Below are 15,779 nucleotides of genomic sequence, written 5' to 3' on the forward strand. Positions count from 1 at the left end.
CATTCCCAGCATCAAACACAGTGCCTGACCCACTGCAGGCACTTCTTTGTTGAGTTCTGGACAGATGGATGACACATAATGTTAAAAAGAAGGGGGGAGTATCACATAGATAATAAACTACAAAGTGACCTTGGCAAATGGAAATTTTTATTTAGAATTGGTGGACTACTCATAGTGTATTATGTACTGCTCAATAGTTCACCAGATGTTAAGAACAAAAATGCATTCTTGAAGGAATATCAACCCCTTAAAAGCCCAGCCATTTACACCAGCTTCTGAACCATAGGATTCTAGTGTGTCCTCAGTGTTTATTTAGTCTGCAGGTACTAAATGCCTTTTTAATACTTCTACTATTCACTGTAACATTATTTTCTGTACTTTCTTGTTCTCTTGAAAAAAATAAAAAAACATTTTCATGACCTTTGCCTTTTCATTCTGAGATAAAGCTATTTGTAAAGATGTTTGAAATTTGACTTAGTTAATAAATCTTCATCTTTCAATAGACACTAAAAACTATGTCATACCTGGTTGAAGCTCATTCTTTCTTCCTTCTTCAGTAGAATGAACTAAACTCACAGCTAATGGAAAAAGAAAAAAATAATCCATTAGCAAGTGATCCATGCAGTGGCTGGTTAAAGTTTACCATTTTAGACCTGAAATAAGTGAAGGCTCAAAAAATCTGTCAGTGGATGATAAAGGTAATGCAGAATGAAGTCTTTTTTTTTTTCTTTTTTTTGTAGGTGGATTCCACAGATTTTTTATTTCAAAATTAATCTCCCAGGAGCATCTCCTCCCAGAAAATCATTGTTATAGACTAGTCAAATATAGCAAAAGTCCAATACTTTGAAACTCAACAAATGTAGTTTAGTTCTTGACATGTAGCAATAAAAGAGTCCAACTTACCGAGCAAAGTTCTATCACTATTGACAGAACAGCTGACAACGTGCAAGTCTTTTTCAAATGTATAGAGATGCTGTTAAAACAAAATTATTTTTTAATTTGGAGTTTTGTGTTAAATAACAATTATAGAATTCAAATTCCCATTTAGCTCTGAAACAGGTATAATGGTGGCAAGACCTTTTATTAAAGAACCATCAATGAAGCAGTTTATCCATACTGAGAAGCTTCAGATTATTTTTTTTTTAACTTTTTATTTATTTTTGAGAGACAGAGAGGGACAGAGTGAGAGAGGGGGAAAGGTAGGGAGGGAGAGAGACACAGAATCCCAGGCAGGCTCTAGGCTCTGAGCTGTCAGCACAGAGCCTGATGCAGGGCTCAAACTCACAGACCGCGAGATCATGACCTGAGACAAAGTCGGACACTTAACTGACTGAGCCACCCAGGTGCCCCTCAGATTATTTTTTAAGAAAAAGTCTGCAATCATAGACCAGAGTTGGCATTGAAGCTTAACCATGAGGCAACATGGCCAAGTGGTTAAGAGTTTAAACCTTGGAGCCAGGTTAAACACAGGATCAAATTCTGACTGTGCTACTTACTAGCTGTGTGACTTTGGACAATCTCTATCAGTAAAATAAAAATCATAATACCTATTTCATGAAATCCTTAGAAGGATCAAGTGAGATGATCCATTCAAAGCACTTATTATAATGTCTGCCACCCATAATAAGCATTCAGATGTCAGCTCTTATAATTATTGGGACAAGTAAAGTTTTAACCAAATTGCCTATGATATCATTAACTATGGCTAAGACACAATCACAAGTGCATCTCCTCTAAGACTCTCATATTCAGAGCCTTGGCAAAGTAATCTTCTGTTTTTATTTAATCTTTATTTTTTTAAAAATTTTCTTGCTGTTTGAACAAGCAAGATTCCATTTCCTTATTAAATATTAAAGAAAATGAAAATGGTCATACAGGAGGAGGATATGACATGCAGATTTAGGAAATAAAGACAATTGTAGTTATATTAGGCAAACTCTCTTACAATACACTGAGAAGGTAAGAAAAGATCAAGAGTCTTAGACCTCAGGAGAGAACAGGCTAAGAGAAACAACACATGGCAGGAGTACTAGGAAAGTAATTAGTACCTATAGATACAAAAAGTACCAAGAATACACTAAAATCCTATGGCCAGAAGTTGAAAAATGTTGAGAAGTCACTAAACACTTGATTAGAAAAAGTGGACTTTGAGTGAATAAGAAGGCTCTCAATTCATTTCAGACATTTTGGTCTCTTTTGACTCTTGCTCTGAGGGATTCTAAGTTATAAGTAAGAAGAATTATGGTTGTACACACTTAATTTTTAGTGTTTTACCTTTTTAATTATAAAATAACACGAGTATAGTCTCAGTGTTTAAAACACACAGACACCATCAAATATAAAGTCAAAGCTCCCTGCTATGCTCACCCAGTACGAACTACCTTCCAAAAGGAAACATGTTTTTATTTACTCGCTAGGCTTGCAGATCTTTTTAAATGAATATATGTTTATGCATATGTATTGCATACTTTCTTGAAAGTTTTTTTAAACATAAATGAAATGTATTATTCTGGCAATTTGCTTTTTTCAGGTAATAGTATGTTTAGAGAACCTTCTGTGCCAGGGTACATTTCTAGACTTCCTGGTCCCTTAATATTTGTAAGTTGCTTTTACATAGGCACAAAGGGACCCCATTGTATTTACACCGAGACTTAGGTAAGCCTGTCATGTCAACCATTGCTCTAGGTGGGTGGTTTGGGGAAAAATTAAGAAAAGGAGGCTGCATTCTATACCTGGATGTTTAAGAAGTAAGAGAAGTGAAGGTTAAGGAGAAGAACACAGAGCCAGAGGTCAATATGAGATCCTAAACTTGTGAGAGCACATACACAAATCTCAGGAAGGCATTGGACTTCCTACATTCCTATGGAATATTGGATAATTGATTTGAGCCAATTTTGCTTAAATCTCAAAGGACTAAGAAACCTCAGGTAATGTTTTGGTCCAGGAGTTCTTGCACTTCGTTCGTTCATTCATTCATTCATTCATTCATTCTTCAAGATAATGGTCCAAGAGATGGTAAAAGGGAGGAGGCAAAAAAATTTTTTAGAAAATGAAATGAGAATATGTATCTAGAAAAAGGAGGCAGAAAGAAGTAAAAATCTCTAAAAACAATAAAGTAACTAATGAGTTATCTATGAATTATAGTAATTTTTACCTCATTTTGTCTGGTCTGGCAGTCATATAATCCAAAGAAGACATTTCCCTTATTGTCCTTAAAAAAATTAACCAGATATTTATTATATACCATTGTTCAGGAAGTTAGGATGTTGTTAGTCTTAAACCTGCAATAATTCAATCAATATTAGCAATTAGCACTCTAAAGGTAGCATGTCAGAAAGGGACCAAACCTGTTTCAACTAGTAATAGGGGCTCAAAGAGTGAAATGAATGAAGAGTGTACAGTTTGGTGAGTCTGGGGGACCCAGACTGGGGGGACCCTGGCTAGTAGGACAGAGCATAGTAAAGGAGTGAATCTTTTTATACTTCCTTTTATTTAATATAATATATATGATAGAGATTGGGAGTGGCTAAAACAAGTCTATGATATTCCTATAAATAAAACTTTTTGAATCATATAGTTTCCTTAAATGCAGCATACATATAGACACAACTTAAAATAACTATTTTTTTTAAAGATTTTATTTTTAAGTAGTCTCTACACCCAACATGGGGCTCGAATTCACAACCCTGAGATCAAGAGTTGCATGCTCCACTGACTGGGTCAGTCAGGTGCCCCAACTTAAAATAACTTTTAAGCAAAAAAAAACAAAACAAAAAGCAAGCAAACAAAAAACAGTAATACATCTACGCAAAGCAAACTGGCCAGTAAAATTATTCTTTCACGTTTCCCTACTATAGTAATCAGTAAAGTTAAATTTTCATTCCTGATAACACTGAACATTGAAAACATGTTAAATAATGCCTCAAAACAGATGATACCTAAACAGATTATGTAATCATATTTAATATGTTTCAAAGATCAAAACTTTACATATTAATTAGGTTTAAACGTCTTTCACTTAGCATTTGTTCCTCTGAAGAATGGAACTTGATTTATTCAAAAAATTTGAGTGCTGGGTCAGATATTGTGTGTAATTTTTGTTTAAAAAAATATTTCCTAAGACTCAATTTCAATTAGTTTGTTGAATCTCATAAAATAAAAGTCATGTTAAAAGTTAAATGCCAGCACTTATTCTTACCCCTCAGTAAGATATAGCATAAAATTCTGTGAAAAAACATAAATGGTTAAAATAGTAAATTCTATGTCATGCATATCATACCACAATAAAAAAGCATACATACCTTATAGGTATAAATAACATTTCCATTTCTTTCAACATTTAGTATACGTAAGCTCTCATAATTATTTTCTAAAACACCTAAAATGATAATAATAGCAAGTTAATATTTAACAGGGAATGTTTAAAAACATATCTAACAAATATTAGTGAAAAGCCAAATACAAAAGAGTACATACTGATGATTCTGTTATATAGAGTTTAAAAATAGGCAAAACTAATCTACTTAGTGACCTTTAGGGAAGAGGAAAGATCTAGTGATTGGGAGGTATCACTGGGTGCTGGTAATGCAATATGTGTTGGGTATACTGATATACTCGCTTAGCAATAACTCACTGAGCTGTACACTCTTAACCTAAATACTTTTCTGTATGTTATACTTCAATACATTTTAAGTAGCTATTAGTTTGTGCTTTATGTATTTTGAAACTATGTTATTAGAGGTATAAAAATTTAGTGCTGTTATAGCTTCCTGGTGGATTAACATTTAGGAACTCAGCAGAGTTATCAGATGAAAGCAACAAGATAAAAAGCAAGTAATAGTCAAGTCTTTTCTCACTGGCTATGATAATATAAGGAAGAGTCTATACCAGAGAACGCATCAACTTCTCAGTTTATTTTCTCCCATGGAATGACATGTGGTGGAGGGTCAGGTAGATCAGTAGAGAGGTGGGGAATCTCTCACTGCTGAAGGAGCCCTCAACAAAAGGCTCCTGCAGTGTTGTGAACCCCAGGGTTCTCAGGGCAGAGAGAGGGAGAAGAGCTAAGATGGACAAGTACTGAGTCAGTGTGGAGAAAGAGTATCTTCAAGGTTCCCCTCCTTTTCCTGGGGTGGTTTCAGCACAGGTACCTAAAGAAGGTCTGTGTTGATAGCTCCTGATAAAGAGGCCTCTGAATGAAGGCACCCCAGCTGAGAACGCAGCTATGGATAAGATGATGGCCACCCAGAGGGGGCCTGAGTCGACTGCAACTCCCTTGGAGAACTGCAGTGCACTGGCTATGCACCAAGTCTGGTTGGGGGGCGGGGGCAGCTTTCCCCCCATGAGGGCTGCCAGGTAAAGCTTCTTTCTTTATTTATTGGGGGGGGCAGGGTGAGAAACACAGAGAGAGAGAGAGAGGGAGAGGGAGAGGGAGAGGGAGAGAGGGAGAGAGGGAGAGAGGGAGAGAGGGAGAGAGGGAGAGAGGGAGAGAGGGAGAGAGGGAGAGAGAGAAGTCCAAGCAGGCTCTGCGCTATCAGCACACAGCCCGATGCTGAAATCCAGAATTGGATGCTTAACCAACGGAGCCACCCAGGCATCCCTAAGCTTTTGCAATTGCATACGGTTGTGCCTGAAAAATCACACATAGCTTTTTAACCAGGAGCTGGACTAGTTAATCCCTTTTTTCACCATAAAATGCCCTTTATCATGAATACATTCTTTTTGCTTTTAAAGTTTACTTTGATTACAGTATAGCAACGTCAGTTGTCTTCTGATTAGTGCTTACATAACATTTTTTATCCTTTTATTATGAATCTTCCTGTGTCCTTACACCTAAGATATGTCTTACAAGCAACATCCTTTAGAGTATGTGGTCCATTTACATTTAATCACTGATATATTGGGTTTGTATCAACGATATTACTATTTATTTTCTATACGACTCAATTGTTTTTTCTTGTCTTCTTCTGGATTAATCAAAAAACTTATTTCATTTTCCTACTTATTAATTTGTTATACAATCTTTTAGTATTACTACTTATCCTAAAGATTACAATACTAGTCCTTAACTAATTATGTTTTCATGTTACGGGATGCAAGAAATGTGAAGCAAGTGAAATGTCATACACTGCTAACAGGAATATATATTGGAAAAGTGGCAGTAGCTACTGAAGCCGAACATACATGGCTCAGCAACTGTACTTGTACATATATCGCAATGGAAATATACACTTATTTCAGCAAATGACACATGTAATTTCTATAGCACTATGGTTCATAACAGCCCAAGCTGGAAACCCAAAATATCCATCAGGCAAAGAATGAATAAATTGTAGGATACCCAAACAATGGCCTATTGTACAATAGTCATAATAACTTGCTATGATGTACAACATAAATAACTGAGCAAAAGAAGCCAAGATCCTGCCCCCTCCCAAGAAAGGTTCAAACTATATGATTTAATTTATACGCAAGTTTTGAAAACAGGCAAAATGAACATATGGTGCTAGTTGAGTGATTGCTGGAAAGGAGCATGTGAGACCTTTGTGGTTCTATTAATGTTCTCTTTCCTGCTCTGAGTGCTAGTTACAAGGGTCTGTTTCATTTTGTGAATATTAACTGAGCTGTACACTTATGGTCTGTGTACTTTTCTGCATGAAAGCCATATTTTGATGAGAGATAGAAAGGTCCTTTATACAAAACATTTAACTTGTAACTTAACTGACCATCATATTTTGGTCAAAATTTTAGTATATTCCTCTCAATTCTACAATTAAGGGATTAAAAAAAAATTTTTTTTTAATGTTTATTTATTTATTTTTTTGAGAGAGAGAGAGACAGGGTGTGAGCAGGGGAGGGCAGAGAGAGAGAGAGGCAAATCCAAAGCAGGCTCCAGGCTCTGAGCTGTCAGTACAGAGCCTAAATGAACTGTGAGATCATGACCTGAGCCGAAGGAGGACACTTAACCGACTGAGCCACTCAGGCGCCCCTACAATTAAGGGATTTAAACATTAGTAGATACAGCTTTGATAATTATCATTAATTGGAGAGAAATACATATTTCCCTAATTTCCACAAAATTGCTTCAACTTGACTCATTTTCCCCACACATGAATAGTGTTTTAGATGTTAAATTATGTTGATCATGACAAGTTTCAATATTCAGACAAGACATATGACAAACATTCTCCAGCTCAGAGCAAATTTCAGTTTGTATTCCTGATTTAAAAAGAAAAACAAAACAAAACAGGATAATTGGTGACCTGGAGCCTTGTACTGGAACTGGAGGTGGGAAACATTTCAAAAGACAAAGAGCAGGTTTTGTAGAAAATGTAGGAATCATCCTGGCATCTCTCTTCCCCATCCCTCACAGGAAGAAGCTGCCTGGATCTTCTAAGAGCAAGGTAAAGGCAGGGGGCGAAGTGCTGTTTTTGTTTTAACGTGGGCACATCCATTTTTCAATGTATAATGAGCTGTCAGACTCACTTCCCACTGATTTAAAAATAAGGATAATCACCTAGTCTTCTTAGGAGAATAGTATGATTCAATAGCTCACCGATAAATAGCACTTTACAATTTACTGAGTTATTTTTAGCTCATCCACACTGTGTCAGCTTTTACAGGCCCACTGTACTAATGAAACATTTGAATTTCAATGAGGTTCAGATACTTGGCCAATGTATCAAAAAAGTGGCACAGACTAATCTCAAACTCAGAAAAAAGGTAAACAGAATAAACTAAGTTTCCTGTATCATGCTTACAATAGGCAAATGGATAATTACCAAAAAAATCCTTCAAGGTAGATTTTGTAGACATCTAAAGAGAATTTCAGGGAGTTTTTTTTTTTTTTCATCCTGCACATGACTCAAAACTTCTGGAATGTAATGTGTCAATATTTTGAGAAGCACTTTTTTTTCTTTCAAGATTATAAGGATGCTGGGAGAGACCCTCTCCAAAGTACACTTAAAAGGTTTCAGCTAAGATAAGAAACTCCTTTACAAGAAATCTCGCTAAGAAAATTCAATTTACTTGCAAAAGCACATCTATTTTCAAAACACTAAACAATTTTTAAAAATCCCCATACAAATTACAACAAATGATATATGCTTGTTCCATTAAATTGGTGGTTCTCAACTCTGGCTTTGGGTTAGAATGATTAGGGGAGCTTTTATTTTTTTATTAAAAATAATTTTTTAAATGTTTATTTATTTTTGAGTGACAGAAAGACAGAGCATGAGCACGGGAAGGGCAGAGAGAGAGAGAAAGACAAAGAATCTGAGCTGTCAGCACAGAGCCTGACGTAGAGCCCGAACCCACAGACCACGAAATCCTGATCTGGGCTGAAGTCAGAAGCTTAACCAACTGAGCCACCCAGGTGCCCCTGATTAGGGGAGCTTTTAAAAGAACATGGATGCCCAAGCCCTACCCGAACTATCCTGACTTTATTGGGCTGGTGAGGAGCCCAGTCTCTGGTGTGTGTGTGTGTTTAAACTCCCCATCTGATTCTAATGTGCAGCCAGGGTTGAGAATCACTGAATCACATATTTGTATTATATATTAAACAATATTCATTAAATAACATAACTAGGACCAACTTATAATGTAATCATGATAGAGTTGAAAAATAATAAAAATAATGCCTTTGTGGATCTGTTATGTAGTAATAACTGCAGTCTTAAAATAATCCTGTAGTTAATAAGTTCACGGTTCTCATCTCAAAAACATCTGAATTAGACAAATTTGGCAATGTTGGAAATCCAGACACCAGTGTCTCACCACACACTATTAACCCATCCTCCCTGGATTAGTTGCTCGTGGTTTAGACACACCCTTTTAAAAAAGAAGTAGTCAATAGCTTCTTTGCTTATTCATTCTGACTCCTCTCACAGTAGTTCATCACTGGAAAGTCCAGAAGAGGAAGTTTAGCAATTCAAATGAGGAAATGTGGTTTAATTTTACAGTTCAATGTCCTCAGAGTTCATGAAGCAAAAATGTAGATACTTGCATAAGTAAACCTACTGAAGAAAAGGAGAGTACCTCCACACTAAAGTGTTGGCAAGGCACAGTTCACGTGAAATCAAAGCTGGTTTGTCAGATACTCTCGTGCGTTGCAAGCTCTTCTTTGCCAAACACAAGTGATTTCCTTTTATAGGAAGATGTTTGCCAAATGTGTAAATTTTGTTCCCAGCTGCATTCAGACAAAAATCAGATGAAAGTATTTGTCTTCCAACGAGGTTTCTCACAGTGTTACACAAAAATTTGAATTGCTCATATATGGATCAGGAGGTGCTAAGATAGGATTATACCTACAACACGTGTATGCTGTAAATAATTCATATAAGTATTTGTCTCAACGTGCCGAGATATTATAATTCCTAAACTTATAAAGTAAACATCATTATGTGGTTTATACCCATATTCTGAATGAAATGAAAAAGAAAAAAAAAAGGATGGGGTGCTTTAGTTAAGAAGCAATAAGAAAAGTATGACAATTAGAAAAGGAGGCTAGGAAGGTAGGGGAAGGAAAAGCGAAAAGGACAGTATCAATACTGGCGTGCAGCGCTGGTGGTATAGTGGTGAGCACAGCTGCCTTCCAAGAGAATACTGGAACAATGAAAAAAAACAATGTGGCTAAGCCAGACCTCTGGCCCCCAAATCTGTCTGGGGGTATATAGGAGGCAACAAAAAGACATTACTCTTGAATCAGTCATCTGGTAAAATGTATCACTTCTCTGGTAAAGATGAACAATTACAGTATTTGAAAGATGAATCAATCTGTGTATCAGATCTAAGAATATCAAAGAAGGCAAGAATATATACGCAAAGAAGTCTATATTCTTTCTGGTCTTAAATATAGATGACATTTAAACCTTCAGAAATATGCATACCATATACACTTTCTTAGTTTCTTGAAAGTGATACATGGCAAGAGGGGATTAAGCATTGGATAAAAAATTAATAACCTAAGACCTGTTGTATTGCAATATACCAATAGGTAGAACATGTGATTTTTAAGTGTGCCATTTATGGAAGCAACATAAAATAACAACCTAGAAATAAATCTAGCAAAAAGTGTGCAGAACTTCCATGAAGAAAATTTTAAGACTTATTAAGATCATAAAGAGAATCTAAATAAATAGGAAATTATACTTGGTTCATAGTTGGAGGATTTAATATTGTAATGATGCCAATTCTCCCAAAGCTGATGTAAAGATTCAATGCAACTCAAATCAGAATTCCAACAGACGTTTTGGTGAAATCTGGTAAGCGGATTCCAAATTGTATATATATGAGATATCAAAGGACTTTGAATAGCCCAGATGGTCCTTAAGACTGCCGAGGTGAGGGGGCTTACTCCACCAGGTATCAAGACTTATCATAAAGACAGTTATTAACACGTCTTCATCTTAAGTTGACAGAAGGAACAAAATTAAGAAGCCAGGAAGGGAGACCCATACATATGTGGAAACTTGATATGTCACGGAAGTGGCTTTGCTGTCAATGAGAAGAGGTAGGTTTATTTGGTTAGTGTCACTAGAACGATTAATACAGAAAACCAAGACAATTTACAAAAGAACATTTTAACACATGTAAGCTATAAATAACAAAACCAAACCATTTACCCACCACCCAGCTTAAAAATAGAACATTATCAAGACTTTTGAAGGCTCTTGTGTCCCCTCGTCAGATTCCTACATCGTATCATGTACAAAAATAAATTCCAGATGGATTAGAAAACAAAATGCAAAGAGCAAAACCCTGAGAATTTAAAAATGTCTTCGTAACTTCTAAATAGGAGAGGATTTCTTTACAATATCCAAAAAGGCACAAACCAAAAAGGAAAAGACTCATAAATTAGACTACATTAAAACTAAAAACTCTCAATTATCAATGGCACCCCATAGCAAACTGAAAAAAACAGGATGAGAGAAAATATTTGCAACATATGATGATGAACCAAGGATTGGAAACCAGAATAAAGAACTCTTAAAAGTATGAAAAAAAAAAACACGATAGAAAAATGGACAGGATGAACAGACATCTCATAAAAGGGAAACTTGAATCGTCAATAAATAAAGATGCTCAACTTCAGACCACAATGACATAATGTTTAGACTCACCCATTTGACAAAAAATTACAAATCTGGAAATACCAAGAGTACCAAAAACATTTCTAAACCACAAATGGGGTTGTTAATAAAAACAACTACTTTGGAAAACAATTTGGCACTACCCAGGAAAAATGAAGAGGTACATAGCCTGTGACTCAGCAACTCCAGTTAGATATCCACCTTGGAGAAACCTGTGCATGCCTGCACCGGGAGACATGCATAAGAAAGTGAGTAAAAGCACTGATTGTAATAGCAAACCCCAGAAACTTCCCAAATGTCACCAATAGAAAAAGCATAAGCAAAGCTAGGAAGCATCCTGAGATGGATTAGTATCCATGATACTTACCAGTGAGTGTTCAGGGATGTGGGATTAACACCCTTAGGAGGAAGGGGAAGGAAGGAGGTCCACAAAGTGGGGAGAAGACAAGCTACCATAGCCTCAGGCGATCTCAGAATCCCCTATTGGAGAAGCTCTCAAACTGAAATGGATTGTCAAAGCTGTCCTCTGTTGAGTCAAAATGGTCAGGACTTTATATCCCACTTTAGTCCCTAACTAAAAGTGGGCCACACCCAACATGTCCTGACTTTGGGTGAGGAAGGAAACCTTCTGTGGAGGCAATCCCTGAAGGGGCTGACAGCAGAAGATTATCTGCTAACTACCCTCAGCACCTGGGACAAGCCCTTCCTTGAAAGGAAGATCTAAGCAGGGCACCTCCATGTCCACCATAGCATTGTGTATTCCCACAATGGAATACTATACAGCGGTGAAAAATAATGCCCTATAGTAATGTGAATATAAGAAGAAAAAAGCAAGAAATACCTATAATATTCTTTCATTTAAAGTTCACAAACAAGCAAAATGAAATGATATTTTGCATAGGGATATCTATACCTATCTACATAGCTTAAAACTACAAATAAGATCAAAGTTTAAGTAGCTGTTACCTCCAAGAGGTGAAGGATAGAGAAATAGGATCAGATAGAGAGACACAAGAGCCTTCCAAAGTCTTGATATTATCCTATTTTTAAGGTGGGTACATGGTTTTTGTTATGTATAGCTTATATGTGTTAAAATATTTTGTATAATTGTTTTAATTTTTAAAAGAAACATTTTTTCTATTTATTTCAGGAAAGACCGTTTTCCCAAATTCAACCCAGAACCAGGAGCGTATGTAGTAACCAAATCTGATCTCCCTACTCTGTAACCCCTGGTTGACTAAAATACTATCACACAGGCACTTAATTTCCATGGCTAACTTAGTCCAGCTCCCTGGCTATTTTGCCAGGAATATGTCATACTTAGAGAGTATTACTTAGCACCACTAAGAAATCTTTAATTGTATTTGTTGATGTAAAAATATTAAGGCTTCAAATCTAGGAAGCAAGTGTGTAGAGAAGAGACATTACAATGGTATAATTACTTATAATTAACATTTGAAAAGCCGAGACTTTGAAAGGAAAATAATTTGTCAAATGTGTGGAGTAATAACCATGCTAGAAATAAATCAGAATCCCAGATTCCCTTGCCAGTGCTACAAATTATGGAAGAGGAATTAACTGTGTGGTTTTTTTTTTTAGCTACCACCCACTGGTGATCCTTAGGAGTAACAATTCTGGGGGCACCTGAGTGGCTCAGTCGGTTAAGCGTCTGACTTCGGCTCAGGTCATGATATCACGGCTTGTGGGTTCGAGCCCCGCATTGGGCTCTGTGCTGACAGCTCAGAACCTGGAGCCTGCTTGGGATTCTGTGTCTCCCTCTCTCTCTGCCCCTCCCTTGTACACACTCCGTCTCTCTCTCCTTCAAAAATAAATAAACATTTAAAAAAAAAAGGAGTAAAAATTCTGTTAGCATAACAGGGCTACTAATCTTGCCAAGGTGCTCTGCAAGAGGGAAATACTACCGATATCAGAAAAAGCTGGTATTTCTAGTAGGTTTACCTTCTGAGAACCCAAGTGCATCTGTTTAGCGGAATGTCAATACACAAGTTTATATTTCTTCACAGATGAGTGAAAGGCACAGGAAGCTAAAGCTGAACTGGCTCACATAGAGCTTTTCAATCACAACACACATTACTGAAACACAAGACTGGCATTTCACACTTCGCGTAACTTCTCATTTGCAGACACCTGCCATTTAGCTATAGGACGTGAAGGCTCAGAGAAAAAACTACTTTGTGGTGGAAAGCAGACTTGGGGCTGCCTATTGTATTTTAAAAAGTTAAAGCTTCCAAAACTCTTTAGGAGACAAATTTTTTTTTCCAAAAAAAGCTAAACATTACTAATAATGACACTACAACAAACTCAAGTGTTAAGCTACAGGAAGATGACTCCTTATTTGGAACTAACAACCAACAGGCCAAGACAAGCTACCCTACAAATAATTCTGTTAAAGACATAGGATGGTGTGAAGACAGAAGGCAGGGAGAGAAAACTTTCACCAGAGTTAAGGAGAAAGAAACTGTAGATACGAGATAACCCTTCCAAAACAACACCCTCCAGCAGTCTAGAGCGTGTAGGGAAAAACAAGGGCAGGGGCAAACACACTGAAAAGCTCCTGTGAACAAGATGGAATCCAGGGAAGCATAGCTTTTGAAGCTGAAGTTAAGCCTTGAGAATGGATCATCATTTGCAGCAAGCTTCTTAAAAAGAAAAAAAAAAATCTGAGAAATCAGAGTTCCCCTTTTTTTTAAAGTTTTGACTGATTAATGCTGGAAAGGCTCAAAAGTCACTTTTCTCTCCCTCATCAAAACCAAAACAAAAGATTTTTGCGACAGATGAAAACCAAAGCCTCAACTGTGAAGGAAGTGTTCTCATTCACTCTGAGGAAGTAGAACAGCAAACCTGTCACTGTCTCACACTCCTCTTGCTAGCCCGCACAGGCTAGTGTTCTGGGCTGGTGGCGATGGGCTTAGAGCTTCTTTGGAAAACCGGAGGCTCGAGTTCACTGCTCACATCCTGCAAGCAGACCCCTGCCCTCTCGCGCTTCACATCTGAAGAGGCACGTCCACTTCGCTCAGAAACACACCTCACCAATGTGAGGACAAACTGTGCAACTGTTAAGTATTTTTATGGTGGCCTTCTTGGTGGCCTTGATTCATCTTTTCTCATAACGCAAGAACTTCCAGGAGCCCCCAGTCTTGGCAGAGCCCTTACAAGGGTGATGAACCTTCCCAGGCAGGTGAGATGCCAATGAAGCACGCAGAAGACCCTGTCCCACTCCCTGCAGCCTTGGACCGGAGGATCGTGCTCCTCCACGCCCTGCCCTGATGAGGTGATGCTGAGGTATCACTAGTGTCCTCGGCCTTTCTATTAAAGGCGACTGACTAGGCAACAAGTGAACCAGAAGCTGGAGGACTCGCTAGAATAAGCAGTGTAGTACAGCCGCGACCTTGCCCAGGGCTTGCCTCTCCGACCTGCACCAGTGCCCCGGGGCGAGGGTGGCAAAGCCCAGACTCCAAAGAGGGAAGCTCACCCCTTCCGCACCAACCTTCTCAGGTTGGCGGGGGCTGCAGGCAGCTCCCCCTCTGGTCAGCGCCCCCTACCCCCTCCGGTCCTGGGAAGCCCCTCGGCAGGAACCACTCAGACTCCACCCCTCGCCGGCCCGCACCTGCCCCCCGCCCCTGGCCCGGACGCGCGCCTCCAGCACCTGGGCCGCCGCCTCGGGCCCCGGCGGCCGCTGACGCCACCCGCTGCGCCCGCAGCCACGGTAGCACGTCCTTCCGGAGGTCGAAATCGGAGACCAGACGGAGAGCCATCGCCCGGACGCGGCCAGCGGGCGGCTCGGGCCCCGCGCCGCGGGCATTCCCGGCCCTCCGCTCCGCGCGCCACCTCGCCCTTCTCCCCTGCGGCGCCCGCCCCTCCTTCCTCTCCCCCGCCTCCCCGCGCCGGCCGCTTTCGGTTCTGCTGCGGCCCGGCCCGGGAAGCCCGGGGCGCCGCCTCCTGCAGGCCTGCGCCGAGCCCGGAGCCTCGAGCTCGGCACCGCGGACTAGGAGGAAAGGGGACTGGGGCATGGCGACCAAGCCCACCCGGTGCGAACCCTCCACGTGCGCCCTTCGGGCGGAGGGCAGATGAGTGGAGGGATTTAAGGGCCATGGAGATGTCGCTGAACCGATGGTTTTTAAACTATGCTGCGCGTTAGAGGAGGCTCTAGGCTTATTTTTCTTTTCTTTTTAAATCCCCAGATGCTTCCTCTGCAGCAAAGTTGGAAACCACTTGACAAGAGAGAGAGGTATTTTAGCGGGATCACCTGAGAAGGTTCTAGTTCATCGCGGGGCTCGAAGCCTGCAGTATCCCGGGCCTACTGTCCCAGCTGCCGGGAGATAAGGTTTCATTAGCAGTATTTAGGTAGCATCGGGGAGCTTGTGAAGAAGACAGTTCTATTTTGAGGGAGATACTGAGACCCTGGAAAGGGTTAACAACCTTAACAGAAACAGGTCCTCTGCCAGTTCAAGAGGTTCCCTTTTTACAAAGGGAATTGTTTAGGATTTTATGAACTGGCTTTTACAAAGCTGAATTGTTGACTTGTTTAGGATTCCCGCTGTGACTAAGTGCTCTCATTCTTCTATCTTGGGCAGGACACCTTCTCATCCCCACCCCTACAAATAAATCTGGTGTTTTCTTAGTCTCACCACTTTGCTTTTTATATATACATATTATATATATAGTGTGTGT

At 39.2% G+C, this 15,779-nt stretch overlaps 1 protein-coding gene across 11 annotated transcripts in view; it reads right to left on the minus strand.

Moving 5' to 3' along the window:
- The window catches only part of LOC115508823 (gamma-secretase activating protein), a 90,746-nt gene extending 75,805 nt beyond the window's left edge, over positions 1–14,941 (minus strand). For 4 of the 11 annotated variants that reach the window (XR_003967126.2, XR_003967124.1, XM_030307828.1 and 1 more), the window contains exons 1-5: positions 14,755–14,941; positions 4,302–4,378; positions 3,155–3,211; positions 904–973; positions 525–578 (exon numbers count right to left, since the gene is read on the minus strand). Coding sequence is in view for 8 of the 11 variants with exons in the window: in XM_030307828.1 (XP_030163688.1) it covers positions 525–578; positions 904–973; positions 3,155–3,211; positions 4,302–4,378; positions 14,755–14,863 (367 nt within the window). In the remaining 3 variants the exon portion in view is untranslated. The remainder of the gene's footprint in view (positions 1–524; positions 579–903; positions 974–3,154; positions 3,212–4,301; positions 4,379–14,754) is intronic. The other 7 variants (XM_030307826.2, XM_030307825.1, XM_030307823.1 and 4 more) reach the window with 3 other exon arrangements.
- Positions 14,942–15,779: the final 838 nt, after the last annotated feature.

The sequence above is a fragment of the Lynx canadensis genome, chromosome A2 (assembly GCF_007474595.2).
Source record: "Lynx canadensis isolate LIC74 chromosome A2, mLynCan4.pri.v2, whole genome shotgun sequence".
Taxonomy (NCBI): Eukaryota; Metazoa; Chordata; class Mammalia; order Carnivora; family Felidae; genus Lynx; species Lynx canadensis.